Here is a 26,078-nt window from a genome sequence, read left to right as displayed (position 1 = left end):
CAAATGAAAGACAGGAAGGGCTTCAAGTTCTTCCACATCCTAGGTCCCCAGAAATAAAAGCCTGGAGACCTGGACTTGCATAGGTAAGCCAATGCTCTCCAGAAATTGTGTTCCAGTTGCAACCCACGTAGGGGGTTCAAGGAGGAAGCCACTAAAGCCCAGGGACTGTCTGTGCCTTACTCGCTCTGGGTTTCTCACTCACCCTGCCCTCTGTCTCACTTGCCCTGACCTAGCACTGTAGCCCCAAAGGAGGCAGGCTGGATGGTGTTGGGGACCCGACTGGTGTTTCGGGGGCCCACATCCATTGCCCATGTGCTCAGCTGCCAGCGGGGAGGCTCCAGGCCTGTGTCCCCACAGTTAGGGTGAGGTCAATCTCCAGAGTGAGGAACTACAGCTAGCAAGCCGGGTGGCAAGGCAGAATCCCAAAGTCAAACTGGCAGCTTCTCTGCTCCCCTTCCTCCCAGACAGCCCTGTCCATCTACCCCTTCCTGTCCGCCGTGGGGGGGGGGGGGGTATGAGGCACAGGCAGAAAGCTTCAACACTTGGTTTATTATCAGTGTCTGATGGGCGCATCTAGGAAGTGGAAGGAACTAAGACAAACAGCAGGACCAGCCGGGCTGGTCCAGAGCTGCTTTTCTCTCACTTGGGGCTGCCAGTTGTACATTTCAGTCTGGGGTTCGACGATGAGCTGAGGTCTTCTGGCCCTTGAGCTCCTGAAAGGCTGGGAGGAAAACCCTGCGTATGCCTTTTAGACCGCTGTAAGAAAAGTGCAGGGCTCTTTGGTCAGGGCTGGCAGGAATGGCCAAGATTAGGCAGGGTCTGGGAATAGAGACTTGGGGGGAAACCCTGCCACCCAGACTGCCCCTCATGGTCTCCCTGAGATGGTTTCTCTACAGTCAGAACACCTGCGTGCACCTACTGTCCCCAGAGCTTTCGGAAAGGACGCGAGGCCAGCTGCCACCCCTCACCAGGACCTTTGCCCAGGTTGCCTGAGTGCGTGGTTGGGAGGAGATGGGGGCAAGAAGTAGGAATCCTCGGGCCAGGGTAGGGGTCGGAAAGGTGGGGCCGAAGTGGAAGCGGCTTCGTTGCTACGAGAAGCCCTAGCAACGCACCCATTCAGCAGAGACAAAGGCACAGAGGCGCTGCAGTGGCTCTTGTTCTCGCAGACCGCTGTGCCTGCGGGTGGGGGCGGGGTGGAGGGGGGCTGGGCCTGTCGGGTGAGGGGCGGCTGCGCGCTCTGATCTTGCCTAGCCTTGCACCCCTGGTCGACCTGCAGGGGGCGCTCCAGCCCCTTTTAGCGACCGGAAGCTGACCGCTCAAGGCTGCCACAAACTTTGGTCTGTGAATCACAAGCCTATTACTATAGCTATGCCTCAGTTGCCCCATCTGTGCAGGTGAGCCTGGTTCCTGCTGCGCTGCTGGCTGCCTAGTTGCAGCTCCTTTGGATGCCTAGATCTCCTCCTCTTCGAGGAAAGCAGCCTTCCCCCACTACTGTACCAGAGCCAGCACCGGTCTGGGGTTGGGCACTGCGCCTAGCCCCAGCAAGAGTTCCAAAAGCAGGCTTCTCTTCCAGCCAGCCATGGGTATAGTTTGGGGTTAGATAGTGTTGGTCTAAGATTGGTTCCTGTGTGGTTGAGTCTCATCTTGGAGAAGTATGGGAGAGGAGGGCTGGAGGAGTCTGCCCAGGAAGAGAAGTACCTGAAGTCCTAAATGCTGTCAGCTCCACAGCCTGAAAAAGAGAATGGGAAAGATAGGCCCTTTTTCCTGTCCCCTATACCCTGGAAGCTCTTGGCCAAGAGGCCTTGGCTTTTAGGTCTGCCAGCCTACAGGCTCTCACTTCCCAGTGCTGGGGACAAGGTCCCGGGGGTCAGTGCCCACCAACCCTGTCCTAGCCTTTGCTGTCCCCAACCCTGCCATTACACCAGCTGGTCCCTTGTTCCAGCCTTACTGGACTCCTGGGTTCTGTGATGGAAAAGAAGGCTGTAGGAATCTTGGGTCCATGGGTCCCTAAAAGGGGGGAAATAGTTGACATTGGGCCCCCACTGTCAGACACCCTAAAAATCTGCTCAGAACTTTACTCCTATTAGTGGTGAGAAAACTGAGGACCAAGTACTTAAACCTAGCTCTTGTGTCAGGAGCTCAGCTGCACCTCCCCCCCCCCACCAGCTAGGAACCCTGGACAGGAGTTCTCGGTAAACCCAACCTCTGTTGGACACCCAACTGTTCTCCAAGGCCTCAGTTTCTTTGTCTAGGGACTTCTAGAGTCTGCCATTGTTCTCCCATCTCTGGATGACTGATGGGGAAATCAAGGCAGCAGAAACCACTAGGAATGGAGATAGAGTGTACCTCTGAGAGCAATAGATCTTCTCAGAGGATCCCAGGCTGGGAGGCTCTCCTGAGCCATGGCCCAGGAGCATGAGGCCTGTAGGTCAGAAGGGCCAGAGAGATGCGCTTGGCCAGGTCCACTGACTCTGCCCTGAGCACCTCAGCTGCCTTCTTCTCTGTCATTCTCCGTAAATTATTCTGTACCTGCAGGGTAGCACAGGTCAGGCCTTGACCCTCCCTGGAGCCCTACACGTGGGTCCATCCTTGAATCTGTGGGAAGCAGGGATAGGGGCTCCAGTCCACCCTCCTTTGATTTTTCCCCCCACAGTCTACTCAGGATACTCAGCTCCCCGTTATAAGCAGCGTAGACAAGGAAGATGTATGGGCCCTGTGGACAGGCCTCATATCACTAAGAAAGAATAGCCACCTGCTCTGTGGCCTGGTCTCCCACTTCACTTGGATCAAGACCACAGTAGAGACACTGAGGGGCATCAGGAGACAGAAGCACTCAAAGCCCTCCCTGCCCTCTTTCTAGTCCTTTAGTCTGCAGCCCCTACAGGGGTGAAGAGGACGCCTTCCTGAAGAACCAAAGCCAAGTTCTTTGCCCTATGCTTGGGTAGAGAGGCCTAGTCTCTTATTTCCTTCAGAGACTAAGTGTGAAGGGCTCGGCATTCAGGGCTGGGGCATGGCTGATTCCTCTCCACAGGTGTAGGAACCAGCAGGGCCTTGGTACTCACAAAGTTCTGCCATATTTGGGGTCTCATGTAGCCCCATTTGATGGACAGAGAGTCTCAAGAGAGTGTTGTCCAAAGGGTCAGACTTGAACTGAACCTAGAACTTGAGCTGGCAACTTATCCAGACACCATGTGACAACATAAAATGCAGCTACCTCTTCAAGCCAGAGGCCAGGAGCAGAGGGCATCGGACTCCTAGGTCTTCCAGCCTTCCAGCCTCTGGTTCCCAGGCATGACTGAGTTGACACTACGGTTCTTTAACTCCTAGGACAGATTCCTAAACCCAGAGCCAGCCTGTCCCTTCTGCTGCCCCTGCAGTGCTTTCTCTGTGCATTTCCTTTCCATACCCTGTACCAGCAAACAAAGGCGTCTTTCTGGACTCCACCCCCCATGCCTGACGTCATTCATGCCTCCCACTCCCTACAATAAATCTGGGGTTCCTTATAGCAACTTTAGAGCCAGAACAGTCTGGTCCCATGTCCTCTCCTGACCCATTTCTCCTGGCCAGTCCTCCTCTTGTTGCTCATTCCCCTGGGACCCACAATGACTCCCCTCTACATATAGCTTTCACACCTTAGCTGAGAATCCAGCCTTCCACATAAGAATTCCCTCTATTCCCATACTGCCTTGGCTGTCCTCTCAGCGGCTGTGGTCCCATACTGTGGATAGGTAGAATGAGGTGTGTGGTTCCATACTGTGGATAGGTAGGATTAGGTGGATACTCTGGTCCTATGAACTATGTTCTTTGGGGTGTGAACCAGCAATTGGTCTTGGGGGGGGCAAGGAAGATCTGGAATGAATGAATGAATGAATGAATGAATGAATGAACAAAGGAGTCCTCATTCACAGAGCTTTGGTGTGGATCAGGTATTGTAAAGGTTGTCTCAGTTGGATCACCAGAAGATTCCTTGAGGCAGAGAAGACTTCAATCCCCATTAGACAGATCCACCATGGTAGATGTGAGCTACAGCTGTCTACAGAAGGCATTGCTTTCCTTCCACAAAACCGGACATAGTGTGGGTCAGAAGAAAACAAAATCCTGAATAACAAGTGAGGCTGGATTTATTCTGGTCGCTCTGGACCTCATCACTGTGCTGGGGTATATCCTGCCCAGTCCATGTCCAAGACAGAAGGGGAGGGCTTCAGTGTCGTGCAGGGAGACACAGATACAGGAGACGTGATGGAGAGGAGAAAAGAAAGGCCATCGCTCTGGACCTCATCACTGTGCTGGGGTATATCCTGCCTAGTCCATGTCCAAGACAGAAGGGTAGGACTTCGGTGTCGTGCAGGAAGAGAGACACAGATACAGGAGACGTGATGGAGAGGAGAAAAGAAAGGCCAGGCTTGGGGACGGTCACAAGGCATCCGGGCCCTAAGGACATAGCCTGACAGCACCACATCCATAGGAACCAGGAGCAGGCAAGAGAAGGAGCCACAGACTGGGACAGGAGAGAGCTTAGAAGATGAAGAGCCCGGGGCAATGCCGGGGAAAACACATCAACGGAGCAGTCAGTGACAGCCCGAGAAACAGAAAGAACAGACAGATCAGAAACAAAAGAAGCCACAGGTGGGGGAAGGGAGATGAGGAGCCTAGGGTGTTCTACTGGCTGCACCTCTGAGCCCCCCCACCCCCAACAGGGCTGGAGAGCATTCCTGATCTGGGAGGGGATACTGTCAGCAAGCTGAAGGAATCACCATGACAACAAGCTTCTTTCACCCTCAGTGTCCTGTTTTAAGCTAGAGAAACCTCACCAGGGTCACCCAGATACACCAGGCGAGCTGGGATAGAACCTCCGAGTACTGGGAGACTCAGAGCCATGTCAGGAAAGGACACAGCACTCAGTGCTCTGCTGTTTAGGCCAACAGGGTTCTAGGGACCATGCTTAATCTTTATCATTGCCGGGGGTTAGTGAGACCCTCTTCTCCCATAGCAAATCCCTTTCTTCTTGCCCCCACCCTCTGTGCACATCTGTGTGTGTGTGTACATGTATCTCTGCATGTGTGTGAGTACATGTATATATGCACCTGTGTGGTGGTCTATCCACTTCATCTTTTGAGACAGGGTCTCTCACTGGACTTGCGGCTCACTCATTCAGCTAGTCTGGCTGGCTAGTAAGGTCCAGGGATCCTCTTATCTCCATTTTCTCTAGAGCTGGAGTCATAGGCCTACACTGCAGCACCCAACCTCTTTGATGTGCTAGGGATCAGAATCCAGGTCGTTATCCTCATGACAAGTACTTTAACCACTAAGTGCTGCCCCCACCATCACACACAGGCATGCACATGCAAACACACATCGGAACTCTTCTTTCTTCCATCTCTATGATAATTTAGCAGAGAATAAGTCTCTCAGGTCCAGGGGTAAAGACAATGTGGACCAGGACTTCTCCCATCCCTGCCTTGCCCCCTCATGACTGTGCACCCTTTATCTGGATCATGGTTGGCCTCCACTTCCCTAATGTCATCTTCAATGTGACTTTTCTCTGCTGTATCTCAGATCATGGCTGTGAGCAGAGTAGTAGTCAGGGTCCCCTCCTGAGGACTGTGCTAGAACTTGCCTGCAGTCAGTGCTGAGCTAAGAATCCAGACATTGAACATAGGGCCCATCTTAGTTTTTCCTGCTTTGAGGCCTTGGGAAAGCAATGGCACAAGGCCTGTTTCTCTGTCTATAAGTTTGTTTTGAGATAAAACTGTGAGCAGGGCCAGAGTAATCACACAGGCGTCAGAAGCAGGTTTACTGACTCAACCCTCCTCTCTGACGGAGCCTCACTGCTCTGAGGATGCAGGGCCCTAGACAGTTTGCCCCTGATTTGGAGAGCATGCCTTTGTTCAGCCTTGCCCTGAATTGTTCTTTTGGACTCCAAGAGGGAGTGGGGGTGGGGAGAACTGATGTGGACAAAGGGGTCAGTCCTGCAAGGGTCAGGACAGCAGTGACAGGGACCACTCCTTGGGGTCCTCACTGTCTTGACACCAAGTCCTGAAGCTGGCACCACCTGTACCTGTCTGGATTCCCAAGAGATTTGTAAATCCTGTAGACAAGAACATTCAGGGGCTCAGACACTTCTCTGTCACCAAGCTATGAGGGATGGCTTCATTGTGTGACTTCAGTATCAGTCTCCTGATTGGACCCTTTCCTAACCCTTGGTCATCAGAGATAGACTGGCTTGAGCCAATCCCATGGTAAGCTAGAGACACCTAAGGAGGGGGACAAGTTCCCTGTATGCCCTCACTGGCCTCCTGGTGATCCTTGATGTCCCTTGACCATCCCCTTGGTAAGCCTGAGGGACAGAAAGAATTGGAGACAGTTCAGACACAAAAGAAGCCACAAGTGGGGAAGGAGATGGGGAGCCTAGGGTGTTCCACTGGTTGCACCTCTGACCCCCACCCCAGCAGGGCTGGAGAGCTTTCCTCAACTGCCCAGTGAACCAAAAGTCCTCTGTCATGCCCCACTTGTGGACACAAGGGCATCATTCCTCTTTTTGAAGAATGTCACACTTTGCTGCTGGGTCCTTCTGTGACATAGGCTCTTAGTCTTGGCAAACCAACCACATACCCTCTCTGAGTTTCAATGTTCCAGAGCCCCTTTCTATGTGGCCAGGGCCTAGAGATACCTGGAAGGAATTGAGAAGTACAGCAGTGTAGGCCCAGGAGGCCCAACAGCCAGGTCAGGCCCAGGACAGGTAAGAGGGCCAGCACCGGTTTCACCATGGAGATAAGGTTTCATTCATTTCCAAGTCTAGTTTGTGGAAACGAGGCAGCTGCCCAGAACCGGGCAGGGAATGGGAGCATGAGGCAGGAAGGCTCTGCAGTCCTCACCAGCGGCCTGACCTCCCTGCCTTCTCAGGCACTTGCTGGTTCGAGTGGTTTTTTGGCTGAAGCAGGGACTGGTCAAGTGAGGAAGGCCACAGAGCAGGCAGGGCTATAGGAAGAAGGTCCTTGGTAGACCTAGAGGCCTGAATCCTAACTCTGATCCTAAACTGGGGATGGCCTGACTTTAGGACTCCTCCTGTCTTGTCTCAAGCACATCCCCAGCACCTTCTGCAGACAGTGAGGCCCCAGGACAGTGGCTGGTATTTATAGTGTCTCCCACAGTATGACATGCCCAATCATGAGAGCTATGTAATTAAGGCCACACACATACTCGTTGCTTAACACAGGCTCACACTTGGCCACACATCCCAACACAGACTCACATGTTCACACTAAGCCAGGCTCATGTGAGGTGCCAGCTGGCCCTGTACCCCAAGCTCATCCTGCCCCCTAGCTGAGCCTCACCACATCTGAAACCTGATCTTCTGCTGTAGGCCAGGCTGTGGGCTCAGCATGCCTGCACGGCGGCGGGTGCTGGATACAGTGACCATTACCACACGAACCAGGATGTAGGTATTGGCCTGGAGGTTGGGTGCCATAGGCAAGAGGAAGCCTCTCTTCCCAGCATGTCCCTCCCTTGTGGCACCCACACCTCCCAGCTCACAGTCAGCATAAACAGGACGGGCCCCACAAAGGCCCAGATGGCGTCTGTGTGAGCACTGAACCAGCAGTGTCCAGAAGCCACGTAGCCATGAGGGTACACAGCGGCCACAGGAATACCTGGGGGGGGGGGGGAGAGATAGACTCAGGCCTTGACACCACTCACTGATGTCTAGGATCCAGCCCACAACTGTCCCCTGGGCCAGTCTAAGAGGTGGATGGAGACTGAGGCTGCCGAGTGGAGGGGACTTAGGAAAAACAGACTGGGTACAGCTAGGGTCTGATATAACTGGGAAAACTAAGCTCACATCAGAGACAAGTATCAGGTGGTACTGGGTGAAATAGGTATAGGGTAGTATTGAGTGCTGGGTGTTAAGTGGTACTGGGTATTGGGTATTAGGTAGTTCTTAGGTTCTGAATGGTACCAGTGGGCCCAAGGATGGGTCTGGGTGGTACTGGTGTGGGGCAGTCTTGGCAGCCCTGGAAAGATCAAGAAAGAGTGGGGGTCAGGGGTCCTCACCCCAGCCTGCAGCATAGTACAGCCTCATCCTGGGGCCTGGGTGCATGCTCAGAGCTACCACCTTGTTCCAAAGCAGCAGTCCCTCCGCCAGCATCCAGGAGAAGGCAACCAGAAAGGAAAGATGCATGGCTGCTGTGACAGACACTCAGGTCACCTGGGGAAGATGGAAGTCACCATGGAGCTCAGCTCTGGCCACAACTTACCCTGATCCCATGGACATCCAAAGAAGAGTCATGGGGAAGGTCTCTGTCATTGTATCATCTGGGTCTTTCTTCTCTGGGGTTTACTCTCCATCAGATCAAGAAAGCCACCAGCAGGTAACAGGGGAGGAGACCTCGAAAGGCTGTTCACGCTTTCCTGGTCTTACAGGGTTGCCTACCTTGTTGGTCTTTGCCTACTCGCTGGTCATGAGGAAGCCCTCAGCAGAGGCCAGGGAAAGAATAAGATTCTTGTGGACTGTGGTCCACTCAGAAGTGGGAACCCTGTATAGGCAGAGGGCTGGCTGTTGGTTTCCTAAGGGAAACCCCAGACCAAAGTCTCATGGGGATGGCTGTGACATCTAAGAGGAGACAAGCCCTGGTGTGGGACACTTCCTCACCCAGCCACCATGAACAGCAAGAAGGTGGTAGCAAGGGCGCAGAGGGACACGCCACAGCCCACAAGTGACAGAGTCCTCAGCAGTGACTCCTCTTCAGGACCTCCCTGAAGGGAAGGACCGTGAGGATCCTGATTTGCACAAGACTTGCCCTGCCTGCTGACTTCAAGTCTCCTTGGGCAACCAAAGATGGCAACAGTACTAACCCCCAGGGGTTAGGCCTGCACACAGTAGGTGCCTAATAAATGAGTATTCCTCTATCTTGCTGGATGTCCCGAAATGCTGCCCCTCTTGCCAAGCTTCCATTGACTCAGCAGAGTCCTGAATTGGAAGTGACTGACAAACCCGGCGGGGATGGTCCTGTGAGGCAGGAGATACTGTTAAGGATCACAGATTGCTATTAAAGATGAAGCTGCTCATGGGTTATAATGTGACACAGGAAATAAGCATGTAAGCTTTCCTGGGGGCTCTTCCTAAGGCAGTGGCCCTGGCTGACTTGACCTTTCAGCAAATGACCACTGGGCTCCTTTCTGCCTTCATGAAGCACTTCTCTTAGTCTACTCTAGAGTCAGCTTCCTTCTTGGTTGAGTCTCCTCTTCCTCTCAAACTCACCGGGTTCATGATTTATCTACAGGATCTTCATGACCATCAGGACACTCTCCTGACCTGATAGCTCTACACAGCCCTGACACCCCACTCTTTCCCCATCTGGATCCTCTCCAAACCCCATGTCAGCTGGGCCTTGGTCCCCGACACACCCTCCAAGTATTCAGTGCAAGGTCTCAGGATGACTTGGCCTCCTGCATCACCTCACTCTGCAGATGTGGTTTCCCTGTTTCTCCATGCTTACCTGGACTTCATACACCTGCGGCAGGATGGTAAAGCTGGTGCTGTGGTTGCAGAGGCAGGTGGTAGAGTCTGGGTATAGAGTGAGTACCATGTAGCCGGTGGTGGCCCAGGAGCCCTCTGCATCTGAGCTTGGGGTTAGGATGGAGCAAAAGAGCTCTTGAGATGTGGTGGACATGGGGGAAGACAAGAAAGACAGAGATCTTTCTACCTGAAGCCTAAAGCTGAGGGTGGCTTTGCCTCCAGTCAGTGATGTGTCCTTGGCCAGTAACTAACCCTCTGGGCCCCAGTTTAACATCCAACAAATGTGCTTAGTTTTTTTTTTTCAGGGATGGTAATATCAGAGGAGGTCAGAAGAAGTGATGGCCTCTGTTTCTTGCCTGGACTGGTTGCTAAACATTTGTGGGTGACAGACTGCTGAAGACCCAGGACTCTGAGACTCTGACAACAGCTCAGACGATGACAGGGTGGCTCAGAGCCACAGCCTCATAGGAATCCTTCTAGCAGATTGGATAACTGAGTCTCCTTCAGGGCACCTCCCAGAGCCAATGCTACCTCCTTCATAAGCATCCTAGGATGATGCTCAGTATCACGTGGGTAACACATCCTCCTTGCCCCAGCTTCTCCTGGAACTGTATGGCGTCTGGAGTGACCCTGAAAATCAGTTTTTGGGAGACCTCAAACACCCCTAAGTCCTAGTTCTTTTGCAGGTAGAGGGGCCTTTTTTTAAACTGTGTGATTTAGAGTTGGGTAAGATGGCTTAATAGGCAAAGGCCTTTGTTGCCAAGAAACCAGGACAAGTCTGAGTTTAATCCCCAGTACCACACGGTAGGAAGAAGTAACTCTTGCAAGTTGTTCCCTGACTTCCATACACATGCAAAGACACACATAAATAAATGTGAAAACTTACTTGACACTGACGTTCCAAAAAGCACAGACAGGCTCTAGAATCTTCTGTGGAAAGACCTAGGGGTAGGGCATGTATATCAGTGTGTATGAGTGCATGGGGTAGGTGTGTGTGTGTGTGTGTGTGTGTGTGTGTGTGTGTGTGTGTGTGTGTGTGTGTGGTTTCTTTTACCAAAGTACCACAAACACGAATTGTAGGAAAGACAGTCTTTTCCACAGGTAGTGCTGAGAAAACTGGATATCTACTTGTAGAAAAATTAAACCAGGTCCCCTAAGTCTCACCTTATATAAAACCCAATTCTGGGTCTGCTGAAGGTACTTGCTACTGATGGCCTGAGTTCAGTCTCTGGGGCACACATTGTAGGAGAGTACTAATACTGCAAGTTGTTCTCTGATACACACACACACACACACACACACACACAAAGGCTCATATACATGTATGTACATGCATGTGCACATATACATAAATAGATATAAAATATAGACCTTAATATAACACATGGAACTTTGAAGTAGGGCTGGACATGACTGTGCACTGCCTCTAATCTCAGCACTCTAGAGGCAGGGGCAGTTAGATCTCTGTAAATTCGATGCCTGCCTTGTTTACATAGCAAGTTCTAGGTCAGCCAGGGCTATACAGTGAGACCTTGTCTCTAATAAGATAAAATAAGAATTGACAAAAGGGATTGTATGGAATTAAAAAGCCTCTGCACAAAAAGAAGAGACAGTGGGTCAAGTGAAGGCTTCAGAATGGGAAAATCTTTGTTAACTATACATATGACCAGAAATTAATACTTAGGATCTATAAAGAACTCTAAAAATCCAACACCACCCTCCCTCAAACAAATGGTTCAATCTATAAATGAGCTAATGAACTGAACAAACAGGTCTCAAAGAGGACTGTGAATGGCTGATAAATATATGATAAAATGTTCAACATCCTTAGTAACCAGGGAACTGCGAATCAAAACAGCTCTGAGATTCCTCTCACCCACTGCATCAGCAAGAAAACAATGGGGCCTGGAGAGATGGCTCTGTGGTTAAGAGCACTGGATGCTTTTCCAGGGGAGTTGGGTTCAATTCCCAACAACCACGTGATGGTTCACAACCATCTGTAATGATGCCCTCTTCTATACAAACAGAATACTAACATATATATATTAGTTAGGAGGGAGGACATGGGAGGGAGAGAGTGATAAGGGTAATGGATGGATGGAGTGCATACTGGGTGCACATGTGTGTCCACAATGTCCCCCTGTGAGCAACAGACTACTAAGCTTTCTTTAAAATGTCCCAAGGGTTAAAAACAAAACAAAACAAAACAAAACAAAACAAAACAAAAAAAAACAGGACTTTGGACATTGCATACCATGAAACCAAACCCCATGGTATGAAAGCCTCTCCATGATGGTCTATAGAGCAACCCCTTCCTCTTCATATACCCTCTTCTTTTTTTTTTTTTTTTTTGTCTTTTTCTGATTTTATTGGATGTATTTTATTTACATTTCAAATGTTATTTCCTTTCCCGGATTCGGATTCCCCTCCTATCCCATTACCCTTCCTCCTGCTTCTATGAGGGTGTTCACCCACCAACCTACCCAACCCCCTCCCGCCTCCCTGTCTCCCCACCCTGACACTCCCCCACACTGTACCATCAAGCCTTGGCAGGAGAGGAAGAACTGTCTTTTGGGGTGTTATTTTGCAAGGCTTACTTGTCCTCTCCTTACTTTAGAACTTGGGGCCCACCATTCAAGCCCAGAGAGGTTGAGCCACTAACACAAGGTAAAATGGCTTTCTGGATCCCCGAGGAAAGGGTATTACCATGGGGGTAGGAGAAACCTGTGGCTAAAGAGTCCCTAAATGAATCCACAAGCACTTAATGAATGTGAATTTGGGTCTAGCTCTGAGCAGAGACTGTTCAAATAGCCTTGGAACCCCAGGGACATGGGGGGACAGTCCTATTATGCAGGGACATGTTCAAGATGTTAGAGTAACTGAAGAGGGAAGGCCAACCCATCAAGAGATCTCTCTCTCTCTGTGTGTGTGTGTGTGTGTGTGTGTGTGTGTGTGTCTGTGTGTCTGTGTGTGTGTCTGTGTGCTTGTGTTGAGGGAGTTGATACTCAAGCAGGGCTCTAGGGGAGGAGTTTGCTAGGTGATCAAAGGAGAAAGGGCATTGTGGGCAGAAGATACAGCTTGGGTAAAGGAAGGAAATGTTGTGAAGTCCTCGGAAGTTCAGACAGCGATCTCTCAGGGATCCCGCTGAGGAAGGATGGCTGGGATTAGCTGTGGACATGGGTGGTTGCTCACCAGCAAGGTGATGCTTGATGTAGATTCGGGGCTGTGCAGAGGTCAGCATGGAGCTCAGCAGGGATGCCAGGCACTGCACACTCATCACCTGGGCCACCAACCACCTGGGAGGACGCTGTAGCTATGTCCCTGCTCCTACTCCAGGCTCCAGTGCCATGGGCCCTGACCTGGGGCCATAGATACTTGGGGTTCCAGTTCCAAGCTCTTAATGGCCTCACAATCAAGGCCTGAGTTCCCTGTCTGCCTCAGCCTCCTCTGACCTCCCACCTCTTGCTGCAGGTGTCCTAGCTGTGTGGCTGTTGCTCTGTTGTTTGCCAACTGGAGTGCACCCTGGCTGGGCCACCTCCCTACTCACACTGATTCAGAGCCAAACTCATAACTCCTCAGGATTCACATTAAAAAGCAAACAAAAATGAGACCCAAATTTACTGAGTGGCTACCCACTTCTGGCTGTGAACATCACCCTGTTCACTTTGCCATTGCCTCAGCAAAGCAAGTGTGAGAGTCCCATTCTCTAGGGAAGAAAACTGAAGTCCACAGCCCTGGATTTCCTCATCTACGACAGTGCCCCAGATCCGTAGTTTCAGGTGGACTTCACACATGTGGGAGGGGAACTTCCTACCTGTCCAGGTGAGCACCATACCTCCAGCCTCATTGGTTTCTCTGTTCCTATTCACTCATATACCCTGTCCATTAGGAATTTGCAAGGATGAATTTTCTAATGGCCTCTCCCTCCAGGGCAACTTCCTGTTCTCCAGAGCACCTGCCTGTGTATTTAGGCAGACATGATGGGTGGACCACTCCACATAGAGGATGCCCCACTTGAGGCAGTTGGCAGATTCTCGGATAAGGGGAGGGCCCTTATCACCAGTGGCTCTTAATACCATTCTTAACTATGTGCTGTGTTCAAGTGGACTTTCCACTCACAGTGACAAAGGGAGCCTCTCCGATGGGATGGAAAGATGCAGCCCTCAGAAATAGGTGCAGACTCACCCACAGTTACACAATAGGGGGCTGTAAGATCATATCTTATCCAGCCCTGCCTGCCTCACCTCACTGATAGACAGCCATGCACCGGCTGACTGCTCCTCCAGGGTCAGGCTGGCCACAGACACAAAGCCTCTGCCAAGCTCCTCCCAGGGCGGGGTCAGCAGCTCTGGATCCTCAGCTCTGAGAGCAGTCGCCCTCTTCAGGAAGTGCGGGATGGCCAGAAGGGTAACAGGTCCCAGTGGACCTGGCTTCTCTGCCTGGACTGTCTCTAGGAGACCCAGGAAGCTGGAAGCCTTGTCCAAGGACAGGATCCCAGGGGCTTCAGACAGGGGGCTTGGGAGAAGCTGTGAGGAGAGGAATAACTGACAGGAGGGAACTCTCCAGATACCACAGTTGGGCACTGCCAGGGTCTTCTTAGTGGATCATTTTTGTCAAAAGCTCCCAGCTGTCAGGGGTTCTAAAACAAGAGCAGGAACACATGGGGACCATGTAGATATTTTAGATGGGTATCTCTTTACAGGTAAAGAAAATAAGGCCCTGGGAGTTGGCCCACAGTGCCACAAACTTTCCAGATTCCAGGGCTGGGCTCACCACAGTGGCATTGGCCAAGGCATTGACTCTGCTGATAACGTCCTGATCTGGCCGTGTCTGGAAGTCCCGGAGCTGCTGATAGGTCTCTGCAAAGAGGTGGAGGCCAGGTTGGACCTGGGCAAAGGAGGGGCCAGCCTACTCCATGACCACCCTCGAAGTACTACTGTTGTGGGGAGGAAAAAGCATATCTGTGGCAGTATCTGAAATATTAAACAATGAGGTAGATGGGGAAACTGAAGCTTTGGGTGCAAGCAGAATTCAGAGCCCTTGGTGTCAGGTCCTGGGTTCCACGTGGGGCACTCCTCTGAGGGTACTGGCTAGAGTAGCAAAGGGTCAAGACCAACTTGGCTGTTTACCAATGCAGGCCCAAAAGATGCTTGCACATGACTGGGAACCAGCGTGCAATAGCACCACAGCATGGGGAATGTCAAGATCAGGGAGATGAGGCCCTGACGTTAGCACTGAGCAAGACTACACTGAGTAAGCTTCTGGGCAGGAACTATTAGCCTGAGGAGGGAGTAGCCAGAATTGGGCGAGATCAAATTGGAAAAGGCTGAGCTGGAGACAGGGGCGGGGCCAGACCCAACGGGCCAGCCAGGGGAAGGACATAGCATCTAGGCAGTTGGGACCAATGTCCTACCAGGACAGAACAGGTGCACAAGCACGGTGGGCGACAGTGAGGGTGTGACATCCAGGGCCTCTGGGTCCCACTGAAAGAGCAGGCCCCCGAGGGGTGGCGCGCAGGCACGAGCTCGGCGCACTTGCTCGAGGCTCAGTACCTGGTCCCAAAGGTGGAAGTCGGTGAGGTTGCCACTGAAGGCGTCGCGGGCTGAGAACCCGCCACCCAGGGAGTCCTGATCCTGACCCAGCACAAGCACACCGTTGGGCGGCACTGGGTGACCTGAACTGAATCCCTGAGCCCCAGCTCGTCGCCTGCCATCCGTGAACAGCGTCCAGCGCCCGCAGCGCTGCTCCCATGTGGCACACACGTGGTGCCAGCGGCCATCAGAGGGGAAGACAGCGGTGAAAGGCGCATGATGGCCGCTCACCACTAGCGCCGCGTGCCGAAGCACGTTGGCCACATCGGGGGGGGGGATGGCCAGGGAGAAGAGAGTGACCACTTCAGTCGCTGCCTCATCCCACTGAACATGCGCACAGGCTGTGAGCGCTGCCAGTGCGGGCAGGACCTGCAGCAGCTGTGCCGCCCTGTCAGCAGTCCTCTCGTGGAACACCAGCGCAGCCGTGGTGTGTTCACCTGTGGGGTCATGCAGCAGAGCCTCAGTTTCCCTAGCTGCCACACGGCCTGCCTCTCACTGGCACAGCTGTGGAGCCTGTCCCGGAATTCGGGGTTCTTCTGGTCTGGAGAAGAAAGAAGTGGTTCCAGGCCCCCTGCCTAGGGTTAAACCCCACTTCCAAAATGGGCGCGCACTGTTAACTCCAGCTCAACTGTAACTGTTGTCTCAGTGAGATCTCACCTCTGGAGATCCAGACACTATCCCCTCAACACCCTTGCTTGCACCAGATTCTGAGCCCATACTCACGTCTCTGTGGTTGAAGAGGCCTCTCTTTGTCCTACCCAGACCAAGGTAGGCAGATGTAAAGTGAGAACCCTATCTGGGGGCACAAGCACCAGGTGGCCAAACCTCTGGTCACAGGACACTTGGAGCTTGCCACCAGCTCAGTTGCTGTCCTGTGAATTCACACAGCCCTTCTGTGGTCTGCAGCATCTCACCAGGGGCTGGGGCTGGAGGTCGGAGGAGAATAAGCAAAGAAGATAATTTTATGGGCATCTCACCTTTTTGGACAAGGGCCAGGGACACGGGGTTCTGAGTGTGTTGAGCCAGGCCAGGGCTCTGTGACTTGTCCCCTGGAGTCTGTACAACAGGAATGTGACTGAGCCTCTCACAGGGGTTTGAAGGAAACACCCCATCATCCCCTTTTCTGCAAAATTCAGACCAATATGTCAAACATGTGACACAGCTGGGCTGTATTCATAGAGGACTTTCCTAAAAGGACCCTCATACCAATCTGCAGCCAGAGGGTCCTTTGATTCGCTTGGGGAGCTAGAGAAGGTCCTGGGGAGACTTCTGACCTGAGAGAGAATGTGGGTGTGGCTTTGGTTAGGCACTTTCCCCCAGTGTTGGCTATCTACTGCGCACTCTGCAGCCCATGTGGTGGCTATTGGTCCAATAACCCTCCATGAGTGAAGGTCAGGTGCATAGCACCCAGTAGTTGCCTTTGTTCTGTGTATATGCAAGGGTTTAACTTTACCACGTTCTTTGAAGTGTAATAGCCACTTGGCAAGGGAACAACTTTGGGTTCCCTTGACCTCCCCCCCCACCCCAAACTCTTCCCTCCAGAAATTCAGGTACCAGAAGATAGAGGAGGCAGTAACACAGAGGAGGGGTCTTTCTGGATGCAGCCACGGCAGGTGAGAGACAGCGGGGATCACACACCTGGCCTATGTCAACTGCCAAACAAAACTGTTCAGTGAGCAGAGCATGGTGTGCACACTTGCTGTCTCAGAGCCTGGGCGGTAAAGGTGGGAGGGACAACCTCAGCCTCATAGTCATTCAGAGCCTGGGCACATGAGACTCCATTTCAGAAAACGGGAACCGGGCCACCTGCCTTGATCCTTCCTTGGAGTTCAAAAGGGTCCAAACACTCCTTTCTTTGGTTTCCAGACTTCACAGAGCTGGAAGCCAAAGCCCTGGGGAAGCTCAGAAAAAGGGGGTGGCATTTGCTTATACAAAAGGAGGGTCTCCAGGAGCGTGTTCAGGACTGCAGTCTGGGAACCGGTAACCCTGGTGAGTTTCAAGGGCCACAGAAACCCACTCTCCAGGGAGAGGTAGACATAGCCCCAGGAGCTCAGCACCATGTGGTCTACTGTGGTCTCTCAGTTTTGGGGGGGGGGGGTCAAGGCTCTTGTCTCTCCTACATTCCCAAAAAGCCACCTGTGTTTGCTTTCTTAGGTATTTGTTCGAGTCAGAGTCAGCCTTGTAGTTATGCTGGCCTTTGAATCCTCCTACCTGAGGGCTACAGTTGTGGACTGCCACACGCACCCATTTAAGCATCATACATTTTTATACCTCACCCCATTTCTTGAGACCTTTGATGACAGTGTCCCCCCTACCTGGATCAACCTTCCACACCTTCAGTTGTCCCTTTCCAAGATAGAGTCTTAGTGCCCCCCACCAACATTAGTGGTAAGCCCATCATAGCCAAGATGTACAAACGGGGAATACGGTAGTCATGGGTGATTTGGAGGCCGCTCCTGGCAAGCTGAAGGGATCTGCCTCCTGGGTCTCTGTTGCAGCCCTGGCAGCCACAAATGACTTAGACAACACACTATCCTGGCCTCATACCACTTGGGAGTCTGGCCCCTCACAATAATATGCATGCCCTTTCTTTATGTAAGAATAAGTCCTGGGTTCAAAAGAACTCAGATGTGCACATTTTTGGAACATTGAAAAATCGCCAATTTATTGTAATTTTGCCACTTTTAAAGTAACACCTGTTTCCATCTGCCCCATCCCAACAAAAGTGGGTAAGAAATAGCTGGAAGCTGAGGTCCAACGATCACTATATGCTGTGTGCATCGGAGCATCACGGAAGTGCTCAGTGGGTACTGTGTCCCTGTTCTGTCTGTACTCTTCAGCCCCTTTGGGCCCACCTCCCTTGCTCAAATAAATTTGGCGGCCACTCTGAGAAATCTCCACTAAGCAGATGAGACTGGGACCTGAGCTACCTTCACGGCTGGTCCCTCCTCTCTTCCCAGTCCCTGGTTCTCACCTGGTTACTGGTGCAGTCCTCCACAGTCCACCAGTGAGCTCTGGCTCTCTGCTAGGCAGCCCAGCCAGAGTCCGGAAGACAGGGAAGATAGGGGCGGGACTCTGTGACTCCTCCCTGAGACCTGCCCCCTTGTGTCTGGGAGGGAGTGTTAGCGTTCGCCACTGTACAGACCCGCGGCAGCTGCCCTGTTCTTCCATCAGCACAAAGGTGAAGAAGGTTCCCTGTTAGAAAGAGTGGCGTTGTGACACTTGGATTAAAGAATGAACTTGGGGAAGCTAAAAGGTCCTTGAAATTCTGGACACCTTAGGAGACCAAGCTAGTGGGAGCAGGGGGTACCAGCCCTCAGCATATTGCCAGATTGAACTGCTCCCCCAGCCTGGCTTTCCTTACATCCACCCCACCATGAGGATGGTTGCCATGCTCTGTTTTGCAGGCAAACTGTGGACAATTAGTTTCGTCCAGAACCATTCACATGGAAGGAAGGATCGAAGGGGCATCTCTAAGAGTACAGTGGAAAGCTGAGGGCTGGGGTGCTGGAGGCCCCACCCCACCTTCCTCAGTGGTCTTAACAACAAGGACTTCTGCTTGGGCATGAACTCTGGCTTGATGACCCTGACACCAAGGCCTCGGTTACACACTGCCAGGCTCACTGCCTCCTGGATGACCATTACCTCTCATCGATCCTCAGCTTCCAAATGTGTACAGAGGTGGGCTGTCAGCTCAGTGTCTTTGAAACTGTGGTCAAATACACAGCGCATTGAATTTACTATCCATCCAGGATCTCATTTTGTAGCTTTGGCTAGCCTGGAACTTGTCACATAGGACAGGGTGGTCTTGAACTCACGGATATCAGCCTGTCTTTCACCCCCTGAATGCTGGAATCAGAGGCATGTGCAACCATACTTGGCCTATTTTATTTTATTGGTTTTGCTTATGTAGCCAAGGATGGCCTAAAACTTGTGATTTTTCTGTCTCGGCCTCCACGTGCTAGTGTTATGGTTATAACACACCTGGCTTTCTTTTAGAGTAGAGGGGGATTTAGGCAAATGATACACTGCTGCTAATTTCCCAACCTCTCTCTGAGCTTGGGATTTAAAAAAATAAAAACCAGAACTGAGCATTGTTGCACATGCCCGTAAATTTCCAGATTGATGAGCAAGCAGGGGGGATTGGGAGTTCAAGGCCAGCGTCAGCTACGTTGTGAGTTTGAGGCCAGCCTGGGCTACAGGAGACCCTGTCTGAAAACCAAAGAGTCTGAGTGTTGTGTTGCATGCCTTTTACCCCAGAACTCAGGAGGCAGAGGCAGGAGGATCTCTGTGACTAAAAAGTCAGCCTGTCCTGCAAAGGGAGTCTAGGACAGGGAGTCTGTCACACTGAAAACCCTGCCTCAAAACCAAAGCAAGTCCCCACCCTTGCCAAAAAAAAAAAAAAAAAAAAAACCAAAAACCAAAAAACAACAACAAAAAAAACCAAAAAAAAAAAAAAAAAAAAAAAAAAAAAAACCCAACAACAACAAAAAAATCCCAAAAAACCAAAGAAACAAAAATTATCCAAATAAATAAATATCTGGGGCAGAGTTCAGTGTGTTTGGGCCAACAGAGTATAAGTAGGTCACGGTTATTGTATTTTTGACTTATCCCTGCCTCACCCAGCCCGTGTCCGGAGCTAGTGAAAAAGTAGGAAAAGAAGGCCTACAGAGAACTCTCTTCTGCCTGCTTGTCAGGCCCTTTCCCTGTCTTTGGCTTTGGTTTCAGTGTGTCCACCTAGGCTTTCTGTGCTAACATTTAATTTCCACTGTGTAGGTTTTAGGAAATGGGCATTTGATGTGACTCTGCTCTTGGGAAACGAAGAGTTGGGAAGGTGATTGGGATTAGGTTAGGCCATCAGAACGGTGTACTGGGGCTTAAATCCTGGTGGCTTTTCAGGACAGATGGGGTTGGGGAGAGAGGGCACTCTGACAACCCTCCATGTACTCCTCTCCATTGTCAGCAAGAAAGCAATACTGCATGCAGCCCCTTAACCCTGTCTCCATAATCTGGAACCAAAACAAGCATGTTTTTTTTATATGCCTCAGTTGTCTTGTTAGAGCACAGCAAAACAGACTAACAGAGCACAACGGAGCCATTCACACAACACAGGAGCTCATTTTACACATGCGCAAGTTGATTCCCAAGAAAAAATAGGCTCTTTTTTTTAAAAAGAGATATTCAATATTTATTTATTTATTTATTTAATATACACTGTATATTACCAAAGTACACTGTAGCTGTCTTCAGACACACCAGAAGAGGGCATCAGATCCCATTACAAATGGTTGTGAGCCACCATGTGGTTGCTGAGAATTGAACTCAGGACCTCTGGAAGAGCAGTCAGCTCTTAACCTCTGAGCCATCTCTCCAGGCTCTTCAAAGAAGGTGTGGACTCCCGGTCTGCCTTCTAACAGTGATCTTTCTCTGAATGACTAGGGTAGAGTTTAGATGATCCTGTTGTACCAGTCCCTTTCATGTGCACCCTGTCCTCACTCTTACTGACACATAAAAAAGCTGCAACCTGGCACAACTTCGTCTTCTCTGCAGGGCCCTTGCCTCTGCTCCCTACTAGCTCTCTCCCTCTTACAGTGACCATATTTCCAGGGGTCACTCCTGAAGATGTCCAAGCAGAGCTTGGTCTATAGGCTCTCACTGAGGTCCTGTCCAGCAAGCAGATCTATCCAATATTTTTTTCCCAGGTGGGGTGATGCCCCACTGTCAATGAGCACCATCCATCCATCCATCCATCCATCCATCAGCTCTGTAGATGGTGGTGATGGCAGGCCCATTTTCTCTGGCTATGATCCCAGAGGCTGAAGGGACTAATACTCATCAGTCATCTCAGGCCCATTGTTTGGGGGAAGAAATGGGCAGGGTAAGAGCACCCAGGCTCACCTCAGGGGTGACCTGAGGACACTGGCTCTTCTTTGGACCTAAGCCTGGCCCGGTATCAGACCTTCAGCTGAGCCCTGCTTGTCTGCAGCCAGAAGGCAGCAGGGACATGGACCTTATCGCCTCAGGGTCACCAGGAATTGGCTTGTACCATCACAAACTCTCATGTGACTTTGACAGTTCTCTCCATCGGAGGCAGAGTCACCTCTTTCTCTGAGGATAGAAGAGGTTTTTTTATAGTCAGGATCACTGTCACTTTTCTCTGAGGAAATTGGTACCCACACTAGACACATCCCCTGGCCTTGGCATGTGAATTCCTTGGGGTCTGTGATGGGCCCAAAGCCAACCAGCATCTTTCACCTGCTCCAGATCCTTCCAGACCTTCTCAAGTTTCTTCCCATCCTTAAACTTTTCTGTAGCCTCCTAGCACTTCCAGGAGAAAGTTCTGTATCCCTCCCATGGTTACCACAACCTATCCAGGTCTGTCCCCTTCCTGTTCATGCCTTTCTTCTCCCAGTTTCTGACCAAGATGGACATTTTCTACCTAGGAAGAGGTAGAAAGCTCCAAGTCTTTTCTGGGTCATCCTCTACATCTCAGCTTTGACCTTTTGTTGTCTAAGGTGTCTTCATGTCCCATCATATTGAGCTGTTTCAGGATCTACTGGTCCCTACAAATGCCAAGAAGCTTGCCTACCACACACCTGCTCCAGTACCTGGGCTGAGCTGGACAGAATGGGCATTTAGGATCCATTAGCTGGGCAGATTCAGGTAGAAACTGTGACTCAGGTCTGATCTGTGTCTTGCATTGGGGGCTAATGTGAAACTCTGCCTAATGGGCTCTCTGAGGCCTGACACCTGTCCCATTAACTGTGGCCACTGGAGAGAAACAAATATTTTAGTACTAGCCGCCCTCTGTGTGTGTGTGTGTGTGTGTGTGTGTGTGTGTGTGTGTGTGTGTGTGTCTGCTGCCTGCCCCCACCTGCTTCTAGGATATTTCTGGAGGCAGATTTGATGGCCTTTCCTGCACACACCCAGTCCTTGCCCTTCTATGGTGGGACAAGTCTTTGCTCTTGTTTTTTCTATGACACCTACATCTTGGTGCCCAGCGCACAGTAAGTGCTCAATACATGATCATTTGAAATTGGGTATAACACATGTATGAAATCCCAGTACATGAAAGGCTGAGGCAAGAGGGTTGTTACAAGTTTGGGGCCAGCCTAGAGCTACACAGTAAGATCAAGGCCAGCCTGGGCTACATAGCAAAGCTGTTTCATTAAGCTGTGCTGAGGGTGAAGTTTAATGGGTAGAGTGCTCTCCTAGCAGGCACAAAGGCCTGGACTCCATCCCTGGCATTGCATAAACCAGGCAAGCTGGGGTTACAGCATTTGGAAAATGGAGACAGAGGATCAGAGCTTCAAGGTCATTCTAAACTACTTAGTGTTGAGGGTAGCCTGGGCTACATGAGACAGACTAACTATGCTCATTTGTATTAGAAGGAAACCAGAGGCTAGAGTAGGAAAGCAGCAGCAGCCAAATAGCAAGTCCATGGCACTTCTTTTCTCTAAGCTTAAAGATGGTTTCACTTTTATTAGGCTGGCTCTCAACACTAGGCATAATGTTTCTTTTTGGGGTGTTCCCAAATAGATTGTGATAAAAGCTGAACATCTGTGAATTTGCCAAAGTGCTTGTGTGTTCTGACTGGGTGTGTGGGGCAATATGCAAACTTCAAACATAAACTCTGCTTTGCTGGGGATGAGAAGACATGGAACTTGGACCCAGACAACCTGCTTTCAACATCTGCATAAACTTCAGGACCTGGCCTCCACCCAGGAGCTCACCAAACCCAGTGAGATAGTAAAGAGCAGGGGGCGCAGAGAGGTTGCCCATTGTCAGGCTGGGAAAATGGGTCTCTCACTTCAAAAGATGAACAAAGATTTCAGCAAAGAAAGAGGACAAGCACAGAGTAAGTTTAACACCGAGTGTGGGGGCAGGGAGCTGGCTCAGGGGTAAGAACGCTTGACGTCCAACACGAATACCTGAGATCAGATTCTCAGCGTCTACTAAAAACTCGGGCTAGGTGGTGTGTGAGGACCTCAATGCTCAGGGGGCAAAGACGGGGATCCCAGGGGGTTGGCCAGCTAGCCAAGCTGAAACGGAAAGGTCCAAGTTCAGTAAGAAACGCTGTCTCAAAAAAAAAACAAGGTGGTGGGCAATAAAGGAACATGCCCAGCAATGCTAACTTCTGCATTCCATGTCCTCATGCATGCACGCTGTATATATAAGAAGAGAAAAATAAAAATGAAAACTACTGAACATCAGGGTGATGTTTAGTGGCAGAAATTTGCCTAATGTATATGATACCATGTGTTATACTGCTAGCTATGAAAAGGAAGGAAGGAAGGAAGGAAGGAAAGAAGGAAGGAAAGAAGAAAGGAAAGAAGGAAGGAAAGAAGGAAGGAAGGAAGGTAAGAAGGAAGGAAGGAAGGAAGGAAGGAAGGAAGGAAGGAACAAAAACACCACTGGGTGGGTGGGCATGATAGTGCACCTCTTTAATCCCAGCTCTAAGGAGGAAGAAGGAGGCAGATTTCTATGAGTTCAAGGGACAGCCTGATCTATAGAGTAGCAAGTTCTAGACCCTGTTATACATAGTAACACCCTGTCTTTAATACTACTACTACTAATAATAATAATATAAAAACAAATACTATAAGAGAAATTTTCCTCTTCAGTTTTGATCAAAGGAATAAAAACAGCAACTTACATCATTCTGTAATACTAATTTGACAAAAATGTCTCTTAAAATCATAAAACCCCGTGCTGGCAAAGTTGTGATGAAATCGGTAAATATACTTAGGTACTGCTACAGTGTAAAAAACATAGCCCTCTTGGAGATCAGTGGAATAGCATTAACAGCACTAGAGATGCTACAGTCTTTGATGCTGGGGATTTCACTCTGTGGTGAATGCCTTGTGCATAAAGTAGTGATAATGGGGCTGGAGAGATGCTCACTGGGTGAGAGCACTTGCTGCTTCTAAGAGGACCCAGGTCCCAGAATCTACCTGGCACCTCACAACCATCTGCAGCTCTAGTTCCAGGGGATATGATGCCGTCTTCTGGTCTTCCAGAATATTACATGCACATGGTATACTGCATACATGCAGGCAAACATAAAATATTCATACCTGGGCTAGAGAGATGGCTCAGAGGTCAAGAGCACTGACTGCCCTTCCTGAGGTCCTGAGTTCAATACCCAGCCACCACATGGTGACTGACAACCGTCTGTAATGGGATCCATTACCCTCTTCTGGTGTGTCTGAAGACAGCAACAGTGTACTCACATACATAAAACAAATAAATAAGTCTTTAAAAATATTCCTACCCATAAAACAAGAATACATAATAAAATATTTTCTAAAAGTAGTAATCAGAATATTCTTTACAATTCTAAAAACATGGTAGGTTCAAAGCTGGGAGCAATTTCCCAGATGGTATAATATGTGTTGTAAGCACAGAGATCTGCATTTGCTCTATAGGAATCACATGAAACATCCAGGCAAGCCAAATGGTGATGGGGCACGCCTTTAATCCCAGCACACAGGACATAGAAGCATGCAGGTCTCTGGTCTACAGACTGAGTTCCACAGTAGACAGGGCTACACAGAGAAATCCTATCTCAAGAAACCAAAATCAACAATAACAAAACAGCAAAATCCGGGCATGTATTTGTAATCCTAGTACCGGGGAGACCAAGAAAGAAATACCCCTGGGATTCACTGGCCAGCTAGCCTCATCTAACTGGTACCTCCAGATTTATGAGAGACCCCAACTCAAAAGAAGTGGGTTTTGTTCTTGAGGCTGACACTCAAGGTTGCCTTCCAACTTCCATATGTACACACTTGTGCACTTGCACATACACACACAGATGCACTGAAAAAAATGTAGCTCTGTGAATGCCCTGTAAATACCCTGTGATATGTTCTCTTGAAGAAATAAGTGGAAATTATCAAGAGAACATAGCGCCGAGGTTTGTAACTCATCCCTGCCATGCCAGCACTTGGGAGGGAGAGACAGGAGGATTGCCATAACTGGGAGGCCAGCCTGATCTATAAGGAAATTCTAGGTCATCCAGAGCTACACTACACGGGGAGACTTGTCTCAAAAAGCCCCAAACCGAACCACAATGACAGTGAAACCGCAAGGGACCACACAGTAAAAGAACGAAAGTAGGAAGCAGGAAACAAACCTCTGTGTGACAGAATCGCAACTTAAATACAACCTCACATCGGCCGGGGTAGATACCGCGGCTGCTGACCCAGCATTTGTTGTTACTGTCCTCCTCCTTATCCAAGAAATGTTGATTTTTCTCAGCCTCCCTCGCAGCTTCGGATAGTCATGTTACCACCGAAAGGGAACCCACAGGCCTTTTATGTGTGTGTGGGGGGGGGATAGAAATTAGGAAAAGACTTTGCTTTCCTGATAAAGGGGGTTATCACAGCCTTAAACATCACCTTCTCCTAGCCCTCTACCCCAACCCTGAATTCTAGTGAGATGCCCAGAGTTTCAGTAGCTCCTGTGACTGTGAACTAGAAGCATGTCTGAAGATGATCTCTCTAGGTTGACGGAGCAGTGACACTGGTTCCTGACACTGTGGAGTGGCTTCCCCAACTCACCTACCAATGAGGAAACGAAGTCCCCATTCACTTGAAGCACCGTGACAGATACGAATGGGTGGTGCCAACATTTAGAGCCAGGTAGACTGTGATTCAAATATCATTGTCCCCAATCTCGTATTGTGTGGTTCTAGGCAAGCCCCTTCCCTCTGTGCATTGAAACCACGTCAGGCTTTTCCTTCTTACGTGTATTTTTCTCTTTTATGTGTATGTGTGTGTGTGTGGGAGTGAATGCCATGTATGTGCAGGTATCTGAGGAGGTCAGAACAGGGTATCATATCCCTTCGAACAGAGTCTCAGGCTGACTGTAAGGCAAAAGATTGTGTGTTGGGAACCCAACTCCTGTAGTTTGGAAGAGCAGCAAAATGCTCTTAACCACTGAGACCTCTCCAACCCCAATCTATCCAG

The 26,078-nt window shown here is 50.3% G+C and overlaps 1 protein-coding gene across 1 annotated transcript; it reads right to left on the bottom strand.

Moving 5' to 3' along the window:
- Positions 1-215: 215 nt before the first annotated feature.
- Positions 216-18,747, bottom strand: ADGRD2 (adhesion G protein-coupled receptor D2; the record flags this gene model as incomplete). The annotated part of the gene is given in 25 exon segments (XM_080927404.1): positions 216-343; positions 1,699-1,729; positions 1,949-2,007; positions 2,530-2,713; positions 6,671-6,710; positions 6,712-6,771; positions 7,335-7,450; positions 7,534-7,649; positions 8,050-8,194; positions 8,198-8,203; positions 8,429-8,443; positions 8,447-8,531; positions 8,648-8,751; positions 9,495-9,649; positions 12,707-12,794; positions 13,759-14,040; positions 14,288-14,373; positions 14,427-14,600; positions 14,928-15,542; positions 15,602-15,680; positions 15,864-15,950; positions 15,952-16,031; positions 16,083-16,228; positions 18,080-18,300; positions 18,631-18,747. Coding segments are annotated over 25 exon segments (3,219 nt in total).
- Between the last annotated feature and the right edge of the window lie 7,331 nt (positions 18,748-26,078).

This window comes from Micromys minutus (assembly GCF_963924665.1).
Source record: "Micromys minutus genome assembly, chromosome: 13".
Taxonomy (NCBI): domain Eukaryota; kingdom Metazoa; phylum Chordata; class Mammalia; order Rodentia; family Muridae; genus Micromys; species Micromys minutus.
The sequence above is the reverse complement of the archived record's forward strand: the minus strand, read 5'-3'. Positions and strand labels throughout refer to the sequence as shown.